Genomic DNA, 19787 nt, shown 5'->3' on the forward strand with positions numbered 1-19787 from the left:
AAGATGCTGATGGTGGAGGGAAGTATCCAATGGCCCCAATTGTTAGTCCATCTTTTAAATTGAGCATATTGTGCTCACCTGCATGTTGTGTCACCAGGTGGTCAACTTCGTTCTTGGCAACAATTCGATGGTGGCCAAGAACACTGGCTCCGACAACTGTGTATCACACGCTTAGTCTATGTACCTGCCATCCCTCCCTCCCACATTCCTAGCCACCAAACCAGTTGCCTTCCTCGGAGCTGTTAGCCACCCAACCACCCCCAATCCTTCCCTCTGTCTCCTGCCTCTCTCCCTCTACACATCCCACCTGATACAACCCCAAAACAACCTAGACCACTTACTGAAATGCAGCGCTAGCACTGTTTGTCCAGCCAGCCCCATGTAGGACTATTAAACAATGGAAAATTCAGGATGGAATAATGATAGTATTATGAAATGGATAGATTACCACACAATAGAGATGCTGAGATGCAGACAGGCCCAACAGAACAAAAAGGCTTTCAAACAAGTAAGCTTACAGCCAAAAAGGACATCTTCAGAATTGGATGGACACACACACACACATTCACACAAATGCAACTCACACTCACATGATCACAGTCACTGGCTGCCAAGGCCTTGGCGGCAGGGTTGCGTTTGCATTTGTGTGTGTGTGTGTGTGTGTGTGTGTGTGTGTGTGTGTGTGTGTGTGTGTGTGTTGTATATTTCCGATGAGAGCCATTTGGCCGAAAGCTTACTTGTTTGACAGTCTTTTTGTTGTGCCTACATGTGACTCAGCATCTCCGCTATATGGTGAGTAGTAATTTATCCTTTTCAAATTCTGTCTAATAGAAGACTTTAATACTGTTGTATGTCATGTCAAATGTTTTTGCTTCAAAGTATTTTTGCATATTTTATAGAAATATTACTTCATTTACCACTATTATTATTTTCAGCCATATTATCAAGAAAACAGTTCAGTAAGTACCTGATTATAAGAAAGGAAGAAGGCAGTTAATGTCCCATTTACTACAAGGTCATTAACAATATGGCGCAAGCTCTGATAGAGCCAAGATGGTGGTGAAGATGTAAGTCTTGTCCCTTTCAAAGGTAAACACAACTCAGGATGACTGGACAGGGATTTGAAACTCCCTCTTGTCAAATGTGAGTCTAATACCCATATAATCTTGTATTATTGAGCAAGGTGACTGAGTGGTTACAATGAGCCACATTGCACAATAATAAAAGATTTTATTGTCACAGTTATCACACAATGAAGAATATTAACATTTTAAAAGATGTTAAATATCTTAACCCATTAAGTACCAGTGTCCTATTTTGAAGACAGAGCACGTATTTATGTATAAATAAACAATAAATTATTAATTTGCAACTATTACTGTTCTACATCATCTGTTGGTGCTTTTTATAACAAATGTATGCTTACAGGAAATTAAAAGCAATAAATCCTACCATTAATTGATTATTGAATACTAAGGCACACTTTTCGTTATTACATGTATTTACTTTATCGACAATTTAGTAATATTTGAAATATGTGGCAAAGATCTTTTTGTGATTATTTGTAGTCAACAATGTGTCTTTTAAACTACTTGCAATGTTAGCTCAATTGGAGTTATATTCATTGTTTTCCATTGTTATAAAATATGGTGTACTCGAAATAGGACACTGGGACTTGGTGTTATCATTTCAGTTATTTGCATTGCTGCATTTTCGAATATGAAACTTTGCTACTGCCGATGTATTTTAGTTTTAGAACATGGTAATTTTACCAGATTTTGTTGCTGAGGTAAGTAACGACCTCTCTTTTATGTTACCCATTAGTAAATAAAACAGTTCCAGATGGACAGAGGTATTTACACATTCCCTTTTCTGTAGTTTGTGCTAATGTATTATTCTTTCATTTCACTTTATTTTATTTCATTTCATTTTATATAGATTATAATGGCCTTCAGACAAGATAGATACCTCACTAATGAAGAAATAGAAGAAATAATAAACAGTGACGCATTCTATACTGCGGTGTCAGATGATCAGGACCATATCGATATCACCGTATGTCCTCCTGAAGTAGACTGTATGACCAACGAAGGAGGAGGTCCACATGACGTTACTGGAACCGAGCGGTCTTGAACATGCTGGACTGCATCGAAAAACCCGAGAATCATCGTGTATACTTTGACAATTTCTTCACTAGCAGAGATCTTCTGATTCATCTGAAAAATTTGGGTTTTCGAGCAACTGGGACTGTCAGAGAGAATCGAGTTGGTGACTGTGCACTACTGAGCAGCAAAGAACTGAAAAAGACAGTTCGAGGAAACTATGACTACCAGTTCGACAGGAATGGTGAAGTCTTATTTGTTCGATGGCACAACAACAGATGTGTTACAATTGGTACAAATTTTGACAAAGTTGAACCTTTGGGAGCAGCTACGTTGTACAGTAGACAAGCAAGTAAGAAGACACAAGTGCAACAACCTGCCGTTTTGAAGTCGTATAACGCGTACATGGGAGGTGTTGACCACCATGACTGGTTAGTTGGAAAATATGCGACGGTAATTAGAGGGAGAAAATGGTACTGGGTCCTATTTACACGTATGCTGGAAATGGCCCTCGTAAATGTCTGGCTCTTCTACAGACTAGTACATGGGAAAAATGCACTGGATTTCAGACGTGCTGTTACAGTTGCATACCTGAAATTGGACACTGGAAGACCGAATATTGGACATCCAATGGACTACCCATCAAGTCAGTTGAGAGTGATACTAGACAGGTTTGATGGAGTTCGTCACATGACTGACAAAAGAGGCACGAAAGAAGATGTGTAAGAGCTAAATGCAATGGGAAACCAAAAAAATATTGTGTTAAATGCCGTGTAACACTGTGTGTGAAGTGTTCTGTACCATTTCACAAGAAATAAATAGTTAAGACTTCAATACAGTTTAGTATGCTATACGATACTGTTAGATCCCAGCGTCCTATTTTGAGGATGGCCATTATATCAGCATGTATAAATATTCTTTGGCTATTTTTGTACTTATTGTGGTTCATACAGTATGTACATTATAATTAAGGAATAAAAAATTCAAACTTAGTAACTCCATTTTCAAATGAGAGGGATGCTAACTGGCGAGAGTACTAATGAACAACCAGTTTAAATGGCACGGTTAAAATACTTGTACAAATTATTTACAGAAGAATGGAAATGCTGGTAGAAACAGACTTCATTTTGGGATCCAGAGAAATGTAGGGACATCCAAGCCAATACCGATCTTAATGTTATAAGACACATTGAATAAAAACGAACTCCCATTCATAGCATTTGTACATAAAGACTTTGACACTCTTTGAAATTATGGGCTCAGCACTGGTAAAATACAGGGAGTGGGAGGTTATTTACAACTCTTAAAGAAACCAGAATGCAGTTATAAGAGTCAAAAGACATGAAAGGGACACAATAGTTGAGAAAGGGAGTGAGACAGCGTTGTAGCCCATCTCTGATGTCATTCGATCTATACTTTGAACAAGCAGTACAGAAAACGAAGGAGAGATTTGAAAGGGAATGGAGTTTAAATAGAACAATTAAAAACTTTAATGTCTGCTGATGACACTGTAATTGTGTAATGATGGTAAAGAACTTAGAAGAACAGTTGAATGGAATGGATCGTGTCCTGGAAACAGGTTATATGATTAACATCAATGAAAGTACATAAAGGGTGATGCAATTAGTCTAATTATATTAGGCAATGATGAGAGAATCAGATTAGGAAATGAGACACAAGAAGTATTATTTGGACAGCAAAATAACTGATGATGACCAATGTAGAGAGGATAAACATGCACATCAACAATAGCAAACAAAGCATTTCTAGGAAGAAACATAAACATAAGTGATAAGGCTTTCTGATGGGATTTTTCTGATGAGCAGTCTTGTAGAGAAGCGAAATGACAACATGAACAGTTCACACAGGGAATAGACGTTTTTGAAATGCAGTGCTATAGAAGAAAGTTGAAAATTAGATGGGTAGATCAAATAGCTAATAAGAAAATATTGAATGAAATTGTAGCAAAAAGAAATTTATGGCAGAGCTTGGTTCAAAGAAGAGATTGGTTGATAGGACACATTGTGAGGTACCAAGTTTCATAATGAAGGGAAGTGTGGGATGTAAAAATTGATTACAGTAAGCAGATTCCAGCACAAGTAACATGCAGGAGCGATGAAGAGACTTGCACAGGACATATTAGTGTGGACAGCTGTATGAAAACAGTCTTCGGACTGAAGACAACAACATTAACTTCCACAAAAAAGAACATTTAATTTCACTAGATATTGTTGAAATATCAAGTACAGATGAAAGAAATGGAGCATTTATGACATCTGAAGTAGCAAGAAATTTGTACATGCAGTAAGAGGTTGTGAGGATGGATGGTGGAAAGCACTGGTTTGAAAAATTACAATGGGTCATCATCAAAATATTTTCATTTCCTTTTCAAATTTTATTACTAGTAAATAAAAACCAAAATCCAAAGATCTGAACTAACAGAAATCAAGAAGTAAACAATGAGAGTGGATACCCAGGAATGACAGTACAAGCTCTATCAATTATCAAAGAGTGGAGCCACAATAAAAGATGAGAGAAAGTACTACTTTTCACTGTACAGAAAACACAAGGCAGATATTGGAATGACTTGAGCAAGCATCTTAGTCTAGAGAAAATCAAAGTTCAAAAATAGACAAGTTACACTAATGTTGGGAAGACTTGGAGCACAAAGCGTTGAAATTAAAATACACAATAAAGTTTAAGACATAAAAAGAATTTATGGAGGAGGAGGAGGACATTAGTGTTTTAATGTCCCATCGACAACAAGATCATAAAGACAGAGCCCACGACCGGATTAGGGAAGGAAGGGGAAGGAAATTGGCCGTGCCCTTTCAAAGGAACCATTCCAGCATTTGCCTGGAGTGATTTAGGGAAATCACGAAAAATGTAAATTAGGACAGCCGGAGATAGGTTTGAATCGTCGTCGTCCTGAATGCGAGTTCAGTGTGCCACCTTGCTCGGTAAAAGAATTTATCATCCAGTAATGAAATAGTGCTAATTAAAATGAGTGAGGTGGCTTCAGAAGATGGAGAAAAGATGTCTAATTATGGTACAGAATTAAGTTTCACTGTCTCATCAGAAAAATGTCCAGCTTACAATCACTTCATTCACATAGGGATGGATGGAAGGAAGGAAGGAAGGAAGGAAGGAAGGATGGATGGACACACACACACACACACACACACACACACACACACACACACACAGAGAGAGAGAGAGAGAGAGAGAGAGAGAGAGAGAGCGGGGGGAGGGGGGGGGGGAGAGAGATCAGTTACTTCAGCCTGATTGAATAGTCCATTTTTTGTACATATTACAAACATAATACACCAGAAAAACACCTGTAAGTATCTCCGATGTTGAGTAACACTTCTGAGCGACACAAAGAAAATATATATAGTATTAAACTCAGTACATTTGCTTCATTACTTTCCAAATGGCACTCAGTTTCTACTCACATTAAAGCTTTAATTCACACAAGTTAATCATTGTAACTTACCTTGAAACATGTACATCTCAAGTAAATCACTTTTGGGTCAGCATAATTGTATAATTATATATACAACAGACAAATAAACCAACATTACTCCGCAAGACCAGCAGCAGTTACAGCAGACACAACAAGGCAAGAAATATGTTTGCAGGCTAGAAGGAACTGTGAAGCAATTCCCACTAGATAGATTGGAGTAATAAATCCTTTCCAACTCAGAAGGGTGTGGCATTGGCTTCAAAGCAACACAATCAACTCACAAATTAGAGAACTCAATGTTATTTTATGTATAAAATGTCCTTGTAGTGACAACATTTCATAAAAGTTTTGATGTGTAGAAAAACTTTGGTTATAACAAAAAATATTTTCCATCATCGATAATGTGCTTTCAGCAGCTACACATGCCTGTTACATTTTTTAAATTACCTTACAAATTGTCAGCTGATGTGAAAATGCTGTACATATAAATCAGTTTCAATACCTCTGTTTCATAAAAGCTGCACACATGTAACACCATTCAGATGGTGGTACTTGACATTTACAGCATTGCTATTATGTAGCTGATAACAAAATCTTATGGTAAAATAAATATAAAAAACATTAAGGAATACGAATGGTTGACTTTCATTCATTGGGAGAATTTCAAGAAACTGTAGCTCAACTATAAAGGAGACAGCATAAATAACAGTTGTATGACCCATTTTTGAGTACAAGACCCCACCAAGTCAGATTACAGGAAGATCATGAAGCAATTCAGAGGTGTGCTCCTAGATTTGTTACCGGTAAGTTCAATCAACACATGAGTATTAGTGAAATGCTCTGAACTCAAACAGGAATCTCTGGAGGAAAGAACTGTGTGTGTGTGTGTGTGTGTGTGTGTGTGTGGGCGCGCACACGCGCGTGCGCTATGAAGGCCAAGTTTGCAATGGAAAGACAGGCAACTGTTGATTCATAGCAGGAGGTGAGAGAACACTATTATGGTACCACACATTTTTCCATCTAAACTTATGAACTCCTTCAATTACATTTCATCCAGGATGTTAAAGCATAGAAACTGTTGATTATGTTTTCTAATTAGTCTTCATTTGTGTTTCATACAGAAGGTTATGAAAGTCCAAAAACTGTTGATTATGTGTGGAAAGTTAAAATAGTGTGAGAGATGAATACTTGAATCTAGATTCTAAATCTTTCATGATCATTATGCTCCGACTTTAACTTCCCAAGCATACCTCACAGACAAACTCGGAGCTTCAACTTGCCATAGGCTGCCCCTTATTAGCTTCAAATTTTGCAACGGCTCTGTCACAATGCTATGGGAGAATGGGTATGATTGGAAGTTTAGTTTCGTCACAGTTCCTGAATTGTTAATCCTTAAATCTTCTAAAGAATGTATTTAGTGTTGATCATGTGAAAGTTGAAACTGTAACAAACAATCAGCATAGTGTATACTGGGGAGAAGGGTAGACAAAAATAAATCTTACAAACTCCCAGTCATTAGTGACACCAGTGTATTATTTCCCAGTAAAGAAACAAGGCAGTCTCTCCCATAAACAAGCACACACTCAGAAATTCTATTCTTTTTATATTTTTTGTGCCTATGGCCCAAACACAATTAATTTGAGGGTGAGTTGCAGCCTATCCCTAATCATTATTTTATATTTCCATCCTAATTATCATAATTAGCTATGGTATTACAGTGAATAAAACATCTGTTCTTCAGACAGCTTAAACTTCATGTTTGTGCTATTTCATAATCTCTAAATGGCCATGTACCCACACACACACACAGTGGTAAAGAGAGCACAATTCATAATGCAGAAGGTTCCAAAAAGAAGTGAACATCAAATTCATACCAGCACAAAATTAGTATAATTGTATTAATATTACAGATTATAAAATTACAGAGTTGAAATGGCAGGCTAGTACCAACCTTCAGGAGGTGAAATTCCAGCACTGTCGGGTATAGGTTGAGAAAGGTTATAATGGAAAACTCATCTTGTTTCAACAGGTTGACACCCCCCCCCCCCCCCCACTACTTTCCCCAATGTACGCCTTTCCTCCCTGCTGATTGCACTAGTAGTTCTTAAAGATGGGGATAGTTTTTTTTTCACTTCCAAATGTGTCTGCTGACAGGAATTTTGCCACCTGGAGGTAAGTCCTAGTCAACCATTCTCTCTCTCTCTCTCTCTCTCTCTCTCTCTCTCTCTCTCTCTCTCTCTCTCTCTCTCTCTCTACAATTTTATATTTTTCTCACACAAACTGCTTTTTGATACAAATATTATGCATTCTAATTATCAATAAAAACCTAATTTTGGATCTGTGCCACATTTTCAGCAAATATTAGATAATTTGTTTGACATTACTTCTGAGTAATGAAGTCATTTTAAGTCTCCACAAAACACTGATTTAATGTATCAAGATTTGACATATATGTGCTGAAACCAAAAGAATCACCATAACAATGTTCAATAACTGATCTCTCAGACTTTTAAATCTGTTTACTGCATTGTACATTAAAAACTTAAATACTGAATGAGAAGACCTATCTGCCAATCAAATGAGTAACTTGATTCATGAGTTCTTGTTTACAATTTGATTTGTCTCAGTGAAAACAGATTACAAATATCTTTAATGAGTCAAAAGTTATATGAAATTAGAAAGTTAGGTGCCTCACTCTTGTTTATTTCAAGTATAAATGCAAGCAAAGCATAGCAGAATATACGGAAAGTTTTAAAAATCTATTTCCTTGTATCTTTCTTTTATGATCTGATCTTTGATGTTCATATAAGATGGACATACCTAGTGCAAGAATTTGGGAAAGTGAGGCACCAGTTCATTTCCTGGGTTAATATGACAATGCATGTCATAGACATTTTATCTGCCACATGCCACCAATGACAGATGGCTATGAATCACAGTTTCTTTTTTTTACTTTTATTTTACATAATTCGTAAGCAGAACTGACAAATTTACTGTAAATTACTACTACATTTCCTGCCACAGATTCTGAATATAATTGGCATAAACTACAACGATACAGTAAACATAATATATGATTGTGTCTATGAGAAATAAAATGGCATGTAGAATATATCTATCCCTTTTCTCTATATACAGAATTTCTATTTTCTCAAAAACTATTAAATCTGTCTCATTTGAGGTAGTTGTTTTTTGGACATTTAAAAACTTTATATTTGTGAAGTAATAAAAAATGTGATTATCTAATTATGTGTTTAAACACATAGATCCAAATAGTGGATACATTACTGTCAAATACATCATATCTTACGGTAAGGCTAATGACACTGTAAAGCACACTTTCAGTTAGCACACAAATTCATTTAACAGATAACAGGAATGTGCCACTGCCAAATCTGAAGAGTCTAGCCCACACATGTACAATGTAATGCAAGATAAATGAAGCAATTCTACTTCAAAGATTTTTCATTTGTGTGCTGCTTTTATGCTGGACAGGATATCCGAGAAAAGGTTTAATGTTTCATCACAACCTTTCCATATTCTGCTGTTCACTACTAATAATACTTTTTTAACAAGTGTTGTCAAAAAAATTTAAAATTTCCCATAAGTCAAACATAATATCCTCTTTGAAAAATACAGTATACAATTCTGTCTCATTTCCTTACTGTCAATATACATACTGGAAAAAAAAAATGAAGTGCGGGTGCACTGCAGTGAACAAATACTTCATATTTTGAGTTTCACTTGAGTGAAACAATATCCTGTTCACACATTTTAAAGTAAAATTATTTACAGGATAAGTTTAATGACCAAAATTTTTCCAGCACATACAGTAATTTTCAAATTTCACTTGTTCTGCACTTGTATTGCGCCAATGCCACTCTCAATGATTACTCTGTTGCTAACAGTAATGATAAGTCAGACTTCTCAGAGACGAGTACTGACCTGTAATGCTGCTGGTACTGCTGCTGCATCTGCTGCTGTTGACTGTTCGTACCCGGATGGTATCCAGTCACCAGAGTAGATTCCTGTGAAGGCTCAACTGGAGGTACAGCAGGTGCAATACCCAGTTCAACTTGTTTTGTACGAATCTTGTTCACCAGAAGAGAGTAGGCGCAGTCTGCCGAAGGTTTGTATGCGATGCTCGGGATGGATGGAGCCTACGACACATCGGTGATGATAAAAATCGCATGTTCCTGACACAAAAAATAGCCCCAGAAGGGCAACATGAATCTTCAGCCTTAAAAATTCAAGCCACATGATGGCTGGAAAGTTAGCATGGAAATAAACAGCTGCTGGTTTCCAGGTGTGTGTGTGTGTGTGTGTGTGTGTGTGTGTGTGTGTGTGTGTGTGTGTGTACATCCCCTGGTGCACTCATTCTCCCAATACAGTGTTCAATGTGTTTCATTAAAGGAGCAATATACAGTTAACTGGAACATCTACCATAATGTGAATAACCACATCCAAAAATTGTATAAAAAATTTAGACCAGATTGAAAACATCTCTTTCTTTGTTGAAGAACTCATCAGAATTGTAACATGCAACATTTAAAATTGTATTTGCACCTGTTAACAATGTTTTTTTACTAGACAATGGGTGATTGAAAGCAGCAGCCCACAGACGATGAACTGCATTTCTTCCTGTGTTTAATGTAAGTCTACTTTGCAGACATTTTTATTAATGATTAATTGAAAAAACACTGAAATAATAATAGTCTGCCTAGCAAAGAAAGAGACTGAATTCTCCCTGGCACAATGATCACAAGCCAAACAGTATAGTGACTGATTATTCACACAGTACTAAATTTAAATAAAGGGGGCACAAAGCCTTAAGAGAAAGGACGCAACTGTGTCTCGCTGGCTTGTAATTAAGACAGGGCATTCCCATCCACTGCTGGCGCCGTCTTCAAAATCTGATGTCTTCTGATGTTGCAGAGATTTTTGGCAATCCACGGGTCTGGTAGAGGAGGGATCTAGGAGATTTAGTACAGCTGCTACCAACCTAGGACTAACATAGCTAACATGTCACACAGTTTTCACGGAAGCTGGCGGTCCCAGGCGGCAGCAGCTGGACTTTTTCTTAACATGAAGTAGAGGGCTAAAAACTTACTGGGTGCTGTTTCAAGTCTCTTTTGTTTTGTTTTCTCAAAAAAATGTCTATATCGAAGCAATAGTTAGAGAACTTCCATTCCAATTCGAACTGTTAACCAGTCCTGGAAATAAAAAACAGGTTTTGGATTATTTTCACAGATAAAAACACGTTTGTCTCATGAGATATATTTGTTTTGTATTTATTCCACAACACACTATCACAAGTTCATCACACTTAAAGAGCAGAATGAATAGACACTGGTATCTGGAATTCGGAAATTGAATTTCACACGAGGGCACACCACACAGGAAAAGTTGTAGATGTTTGTCCATGACATCACCACCTACCAATTCTAGGCGTGATGGACCAGTTGTGGAAGCCAGGCTTGGATGAAGGTAGTGTTCTTCACCACTCGTTCCATCCGTTTCTGCTGTAGAAAGAACAGTTACAACATTACTCAACTCGAAATCAGAATAACTTAGAAGTATATTAAAATGTGACGTTCCCAAATTGCAAAAGCCTCATAAATATGTAATCAGCAGAGACTAAAATGATAACAGGAAATCACAGCAATAACAGATACACCTAACTACGAATGTATGACAAAGAAACATCACTTGGGTGTTCATACAAAAATGCATTTCTTGATAAAATACATAAAATTTGAAAGTAGAGTGACAGTGCAGCAGAATAATAGTAGAGAACCATTTGCGATCATCAGAGTGTGTTGGCACAAACGTAAATTTCTACGTCCATTAAATTTTGTCAACACAATTTGTATCCCATTTTTTCTCCTGATAGACTTGCGTTTTTTCTAAACTTTTTAAAATGTTGCATTTTTTAATAAAAATTAAATGGATATCCTGATCTGATGCGAGAAATTACTACGAGTTGGAAAAACACATGGATAAAAAGAAGAAAAAATAGTCAGCCAACAAAAGAAAGATATTCTTTAATGCCCTTATCTGATGCAGAAATGGGACTAATTGCAACAAGAGGAGCCAAAAATATGGCAATTAAGATGTCAGATTCAAGGAGACAACAGTTAGTTGTTCTGAGAGAAGCCTTGTAAACAATGAACTGTGATCATAATAAAAAGAATAAGTTGTTAAATAAAAATTTGAAATAAGAAAACATATTGAGCTCCTCAAGAACCAAAACTCAGCTGTTTCTACTCTTCAGTTAATTCTGGTTTTAGAAACAAAAAATCAACAACTTCAAATGTTTTCCATATTTTCAATCATAAATATTTTATGATGTAATTTTAGTGTAATTCATCGTTTTGGATGAAAGTGCATACTAAACAAAAGAAAGCTGTCAGCATAGCATGTGGTGTTTATAAATCTACATATAGTCTCTAATAATTTCTTCCGGACGAATCCTCCTTATACAAATATTTAATTAAAACTAGTAGAATATAAAATACTGTAGACAAAACTGTTTAGTTTACTTCTAAGTGTAAGAATGTATCACCACTAACATGCAGCTTCAAAGAATATTATGTGAATTACATCTAGCTCAAAGCATTGTCCTATTTCATAATCTCTACATGTCCAGAATGTACACGCGCACATGCACACACTGTATCTGTAGCCTGTAAACTGCCAAATTTCATATGATTTTGATGGAAATCATGCAAATAAGTGATGTAACATGAAATTAACTAAATTACTGTAGCAACTGATAATGGTGAAAGTATTTTAATTGCAGCAACAGTCTGAATATTTACTTCCAATGATAAGCTGACCAAACCAATTAAGGCATGTGTACTGAGGATTTGAGTGTTAACAATACACCCGAGTAGGTGGAATGGTTAAAAATGCACATTTGCCTCATACCCAATGATTTCACAATTGAACAACTCGATGGCTGTTGAAAAAGGCATCAATTATTGCACCTACCTTCCTCTGTTTTTGGTGCTTTTGGCCGATACCGCCCTGTTTTGATGGCCATCAACAGATGACGATAGTAGGCATGAAGTGGATCATCAAATGACAGAAAACTGAACTGCTGGTTGTTGGCTTGTTTCATCTTCAGGAGTATTTCCATCTGAGCACCCTGACGGCTGATGAAATGTGCAGTCTTTTCAATGATGGCATTCTGTTTCACTGTCTCAGGCTGGAGCAAAATGAAGGAAAAATTTCAACATGCTATTGTATGTACACCAAATAATAGCAAATGCTTATGAAACAACATAAACAAAAGTGACTGACATCACTATTGCTAAGTTACGTAGCACACGCAAAACAATAAGTACATAAAATATTCTTGTTTATTCTTACCCCCATAGGACATTAGATATGGTGAAACATCATGAAATAAGGCCTAAAGTTCATTCAAGGGTCATAAAGGTTGATGAATGAACTCTAAAAGTAATCAAAATAACATTGAACAATAATATATGGAAAGGCGATCTATCACCAGGACAGGCACACAGCACTTATTCAAGCTGATGATTGTTTTCTCTGTCATTTCCTTCTCTTCTTCAATAGTCAAGATGAATGTACACTATTAGGTCATTATTGACATGACATATATGCTCACTCACTAATGTCGTTTAAGTGTTTGTGTTGTTCTGTTTTATTGTTATTTATGGATGATGAATGTGAGGAACTTCTCAAAGAGGGTTATAAGTTGGAAATGGCTGTATCTGGTGATTTCTGATAGAAAATTGCTAATTAACAACAAAGAACAGTTTCCAGTTGTCAGCATCATCACTGTCTTCAGACCTCTTAAAATTATATGCAGGCACCTTTAACAAGAATTGCTAAATGTTAGGCACACCGAATGGTTTGTAACAACTTCTGCCAGCAAAGAAAGGCAAGGAAATACAAAAACTGTACTGATAAAAGTGTTCAGCAGTGGATAGACAGGTGATTATCATATTTTCACCAGCACATTTACATTTATGTGCCTGTTCACGTAAAACAGTATATTTATATAATGAGTGATTCTCTTTCCTGCTCTTACATATACGCCATCCAGGACTTAGGCAAGCGTAGGAGTAGCAAGTCCCAATTATCAACCACTGAGATAAGAAACCACAACAGTCCTGGCAGTTGTACAGAGATAAAAAAACACTTTTCTGATGCCAACAGAATACAGATAAAGGCAAACTACAAAAAGAAAAGGAAGCTTATTCCTTCCATTTGCTAAGGTTATATAAAGCAGCTTCTAAGAATAATAATATTACTTCAACTACACACAAACTGACTAGTTATGGCTGAATCAAACTTGCAACAGAACCATGTGGTTTAAGGAAACAGTGAAAATTTAATCAAGAAGAACAGATAAGGACCTACACATACCTTCTGAAAAGTGTACCTTTCATATTCACGCTAACTGATCACAAGAAGTTTCCACTGCAGCAATGGCTCTATAACATTTGTTTCTACATTAAGTCTCAAACAAATTATATAAGGCAAACTCAACTTATTTTACCTTTCACCAGACATTCGTCTTTCGCCAATTAACATCTCTTAAGGATACAGGCTACTTACAAATGTTAGAAAAATGTAATTTTTTAATGATTTTATTAAATTCTATAGTCTTTCCTGATTACATTGATATATACATTATATGGTTTCGAATGAAAAATGACACATATATTTAAGTGCCCCACTTGTGACAGGATACTTTCCCGGACTGGACCAGACTCTGAATGTGGCTCTCCAGCAGGGATACGACTTCCTCAAATCCTGCCCTGAAATGAGATCCATCCTTCATGAAATCCTCCCCACTCCGCCAAGAGTGTCTTTCCGCCGTCCACCTAACCTTCGTAACCTGTTAGTTCATCCCTACGAAATCCCCAAACCACCTTCCCTACCCTCTGGCTCCTATCCTTGTAACCGCCCCCGATGCAAAACCTGTCCCATGCACCCTCCCACCACCACCTACTCCAGTCCTGTAGCCCGGAAGGTGTACACGATCGAAGGCAGAGCCACGTGTGAAAGCACCCACGTGATTTACCAACTGACCTGCCTACACTGTGATGCATTCTATGTGGGAATGACCAGCAACAAACTGTCCATTCGCATGAATGGACACAGGCAGACAGTGTTTGTTGGTAATGAGGATCACCCTGTGGCTAAACATGCCTTGGTGCACAGCCAGCACATCTTGGCACAGTGTTACACCGTCCGGGTTATCTGGATACTTCCCACCAACACCAACCTATCCGAACTCCGGAGATGGGAACTTGCCCTTCAGTATATCCTCTCTTATCGTCATCCGCCAGGCCTCAATCTCCGCTAATTTCAAGTTGCCGCCACTCATACCTCACCTGTCTTTCAACAACTTCTTTGCCTCTACACTTCTGCCTCGACTGACATCTCTGCCCAAACTCTTTGTCTTTAAATATGTCTGCTTGTGTCTGCATGTGTGGATGGATATGTGCGTGTGTGCGAGTGTATACCTGTCCTTTTTTCCCCCTAAGGTAAGTCTTTCCGCTCCCGGGATCGGAATGACTCCTTACCCTCTCCCTTAAAATCCACATCCTTTCGTCTTTCCCTCTCCTTCCCTCTTTCCTGATGAAGCAACCGTCTGTTGCGAAAGCTGGAATTTTGTGTGTATGTTTGTGTTTGTTTGTGTGTCTATCGACCTGCCAGCGCTTTCGTTCGGTAAGTCACCTCATCTTTGTTTTTATATATAATTTTTCCCACGTGGAATGTTTCCCTCTATTATATTGATATCATTAATTTGAATCCAACAATTACGTTTGTTATTGTCACTGTTGCATTTCGAAATCTTTTCTGTCGTCTTATTTTCCTCTTTCTGTTTTTGCCAGTAGTTTCACTTTGTATTCACCTTCTCCTTTTTACCGTAATCTGCTATACTATTTTATCCCGCCTATATATACTAAATAATACGTAACCCACTTTCAAATCATAACCAAAAAAAAAAAATTTTTTTGCCTCTTTCAGCACTACTGCCGCTTTAATATCCACCGTTTCTAGTTCACAAACAGCTCCTTTCACCTTTTAAACGACCATTTCGGCCAGTTCTAATAACTTTCGCTTTATTTCCATTTCCGTTTTTCCCACATCACTTATAATTTTTAGCCGCTTCCCATAGGTTTTAACGTCATTATTTCTTCGTCAGACAATTGTTAGCCTCATTTTCATAATCTGCCACCACAATACCACTCCTTTTAATATACTACATGCAGTTTTTTCGAAATTTTCCCGAATTTCTCCGTCCTTTAACGTGTTTTGGCGGCAACACAACCACCTAACCTTTATGCACATCGTTGTCTATCAACCCAAGTCCAACATAGCCCAGCTGTAACCAACACCTTTTCGCCTTTTTTCATTCCAGATCTCCAGTTACTTTCCGGTTCACCTTTATCTCTCCCCATATATTTTTATTTTCATTTTCATTTCACCTCATGTTACACTTTCCACCTTCTAATACCATGTCACCCTCACAACACCCCCACAACGACCCCTTTAAGTTTTATTTACATTCCCTCCGCAAACATGCCTTCGCCCTAGCCAGATTACGCTCCCATATTCTATTTTCTCAGGCTTGTCTGATATTTGGCATCACCCCCAAAGGCCTCACACTTAAAGTTCCCATCTCTGGCTGCAATCCTTCCTTCCATCAGTCCCCATACCAGTTCCAAACTGAACAATCCATTGCCCTCACCCACCTAATCCTTCACCTACACATCAACTCAGCCAATGAACACACCCGTCAACTCCTATCCTTAATAAAAGCCCTTAATCTTTCCTCTACCACATCCACACCGGCTGTTCAGAGCATCCTCCTACAGGCCAACCGTAAATTAGAACAGCATGCCACCCTCCACCTCAAAAAACTATCCAATCTCCTGGTTTCCCACCTCCGGAAAGGCAACTCACTCATCCTTCACAACCTTTCCAGCAAACCTCAACCTCCTCTCATTGCACACAAACCCAGTCTCACCCATCTACTCAATCTCCCACTTCCAGCTCCACTCCCTCCAAAACCTCAAAATTCCGATCAACACAATCTGGAACCACAACACCCTAATTCAGTAGTTAACCTTTCCTCCAAACCTCTCTCCCAATCCGAAACCTCTGTCCTATCCAAAGGCCTCACCTTCAGCCACACTCCCAGATTCAACCAAACAGCCCTCGTCAAAGATTTACTGTCCTACACCCGTACTCTCTGCTGGAAATATCAGTTTGCCACGAAGAAAAATGATCCTAATCCTACTCTTAATGATCCAACTCCCCAAGACACTATCCAAATTGAACCCTGCCTGGAACAGTTCCGTCCTCCGTCATGGCGGGACCCACCTCCTCTTCCTCAAAAATCACCCTCTCCAAACCTTCCAGGAATTTCTGACTTCCAGCCTTGCCTCTCAATCCTTCTTAAAAAACCTTAATCCTACTCCCAACATGACCACTGCTGAAGCCCAGGCTATCCGTGATCTGAAGGCTGACCGATCCATCGTCATTCTTCCAGCGGACAAGGGTTCCACGACCGTGGTACTTGATCGTCGGGAGTATGTGGCTGAGGGACTGCGTCAGCTTTCAGACAACACCACCTACAAAGTTTGGCAAGGTAACCCCATTCCCGATGTCCAGGCGGAGCTTCAAGGAATCCTTAGAACCTTAGGCCCCCTGCAAAACCTTTCACCTGACTCCATCAACCTCCTGACCCCACCGACATCCCGCACCCCTACCTTCTACCTTCTTCCTAAAATCCACAAACCCAATCATCCCGGCCGCCCCATTGTAGCTGGTTACCAGGCCCCCACAGAACGTATCTCTGCCCACGTAGATCAACACCTTCAACCCATTACATGCAGTCTCCCATCCTTCATCAAAGACACCAACCACTTTCTCGAACGCCTGGAATCCTTACCCAATCTATTACCTCCGGAAACCAGCCTTGTAACCATTGATGCCACTTCCTAACACACAAATATTCCGCACGTCCAGGGCCTCCCTGCGATGGAGCACTTCCTTTCACGCCGATCACCTGCCACCCTACCTAAAACCTCTTTCCTCATTACCTTAGCCAGCTTCATCCTGACCCACAACTTCTTTACTTTTGAAGGCCAGACATACCACCAATTAAAGGGAACAGCCATGGGTACCAGGATGGCCCCCTCGTACGCCAACCTATTCATGGGTCGCTTAGAGGAAGCCTTCTTGGTTACCCAAGTCTGCCAACCCAAAGTTTGGTACAGATTTATTGATGACATCTTCATGATCGGGACTCACAGTGAAGAAGAACTCCAGAATTTCCTCTCCAACCTCAACTCCTTTGGTTCCATCAGATTCACCTGGTCCTACTCCAAATCCCATGCCACTTTCCTTGACGTTGACCTCCACCTGTCCAATGGCCAACTTCACACGTCCGTCCACATCAAACCCACCAACAAACAACAGTACCTCCATTATGACAGCTGCCACCCATTCCACATCAAGCGGTCCCTTCTCTACAGCCTAGGTCTTCGTGGCAAACGAATCTGCTCCAGTCCGGAATCCCTGAATCATTACACCAACAACCTGGCAACAGCTTTCGCATCCCGCAACTACCCTCCCGACCTGGTACAGAAGCAAATAACCAGAGCCACTTCCTCATCCCCTCACACCCAGAATCCCTCACAGAAGAACCACAAAAGTGCCCCACTTGTGACAGGATACTTTCCCGGACTGGACCAGACTCTGAATGTGGCTCTCCAGCAGGGATACGACTTCCTCAAATCCTGCCCTGAAATGAGATCCATCCTTCATGAAATCCTCCCCACTCCGCCAAGAGTGTCTTTCCGCCGTCCACCTAACCTTCGTAACCTGTTAGTTCATCCCTACGAAATCCCCAAACCACCTTCCCTACCCTCTGGCTCCTATCCTTGTAACCGCCCCTGATGCAAAACCTGTCCCATGCACCCTCCCACCAGCACCTGCTCCAGTCCTGTAACCCGGAAGGTGTACACGATCAAAGGCAGAGCCACGTGTGAAAGCACCCACGTGATTTACCAACTGACCTGCCTACACTGTGATGCATCCACACATATACAGACACAAGCAGACATATTTAAATATGTCTGCTTGTGTCTGTATATGTGTGGATGGATATGTGTGTTTGTGCGAGTGTATACCCGTCCTTTTTTCCCCCTAAGGTAAGTCTTTCCGCTCCCGGGATTGGAATGACTCCTTACCCTCTCCCTTAAAACCCACATCCTTTCGTCTTTCCCTCTCCTTCCCTCTTTCCTGATGAGGCAACAGTTTGTTGCGAAAGCTTGAATTTTGTGTGTATGTTTGTGTTTGTTTGTGTGTCTGTCGACCTGCCAGCACTTTCATTTGGTAAGTCACATCATCTTTGTTTTTAGATATATATATATATATATATATATAATGGAAGGAAACATTCCACGTGGGAAAAATTATATATAAAAACAAAGATGAGGTGACTTACCGAACAAACGTGCTGGCAGGTCGATAGACACACAAACAAACACAAACATACACACAAAATTCAAGCTTTCGCAACAAACTGTTGCCTCATCAGGAAAGAGGGAAGGAGAGGGGAAGACGAAAGGAAGTGGGTTTTGTTCGGTAAGTCACCTCATCTTTGTTTCATATATAGAGGGAAACATTCCACGCGGGAAAGATATATTTAAAAACAAAGATGATGTGACTTACCATACGAAAGCGCTGGCAGGTCGATAGAAACACAAACAGAAACAAAAACAAACACAAACAGACACATACATACACACAAAATTCAAGCTTTCGCAACAAACTGTTGCCTCATCAGGACAGAGGGGGAAGGAGAGGTAAAGACGAAAAGAAGTGGGTTTTAAGGGAGAGGGTAAGGAATCATTCCAATCCCGGGAGCGGAAAGACTTACCTTAGGGGTAAAAAAGGACGGGATACACTCGCACGCGCACACACGCGCGCACACACACACACACACACACACACACACACACACACACACACACACAAGCAGACATTTGTAAAGGCAAAGAGTTTGGGCAGGGATGTCAGTCAAGGCGGAAGTACAGAGGCAAAGATGACGTTGAAAGACAGGTGAGGTATGAGCGGCGGCAAATTGAAATTAGCGGAGATTGAGGCATGGCGGATAACGAGAAGAGAGGATATACTGAAGGGCAAGTTCCCATCTCCGG

General features: G+C 39.3%; 1 protein-coding gene across 3 annotated transcripts in view; it reads right to left on the bottom strand.

Annotated features, from left to right (window-relative positions):
- LOC126419823 (splicing factor, suppressor of white-apricot homolog) overlaps window positions 1-19787 on the bottom strand; it is a 161813-nt gene that overhangs the window by 113418 nt on the left and 28608 nt on the right. For 2 of the 3 annotated variants that reach the window (XM_050087053.1, XM_050087054.1), the window contains exons 4-6: window positions 12562-12778; window positions 11008-11090; window positions 9514-9728 (exon numbers count right to left, since the gene is read on the bottom strand). In XM_050087053.1, coding sequence (XP_049943010.1) covers window positions 9514-9728; window positions 11008-11090; window positions 12562-12778 — 515 coding nt within the window. The remainder of the gene's footprint in view (window positions 1-9513; window positions 9729-11007; window positions 11091-12561; window positions 12779-19787) is intronic. The other variant, XM_050087055.1, reaches the window with a different exon arrangement.

The sequence above is a fragment of the Schistocerca serialis genome, chromosome 9 (genome assembly GCF_023864345.2).
Source record: "Schistocerca serialis cubense isolate TAMUIC-IGC-003099 chromosome 9, iqSchSeri2.2, whole genome shotgun sequence".
In the NCBI taxonomy this organism is placed as follows: Eukaryota; Metazoa; Arthropoda; class Insecta; order Orthoptera; family Acrididae; genus Schistocerca; species Schistocerca serialis.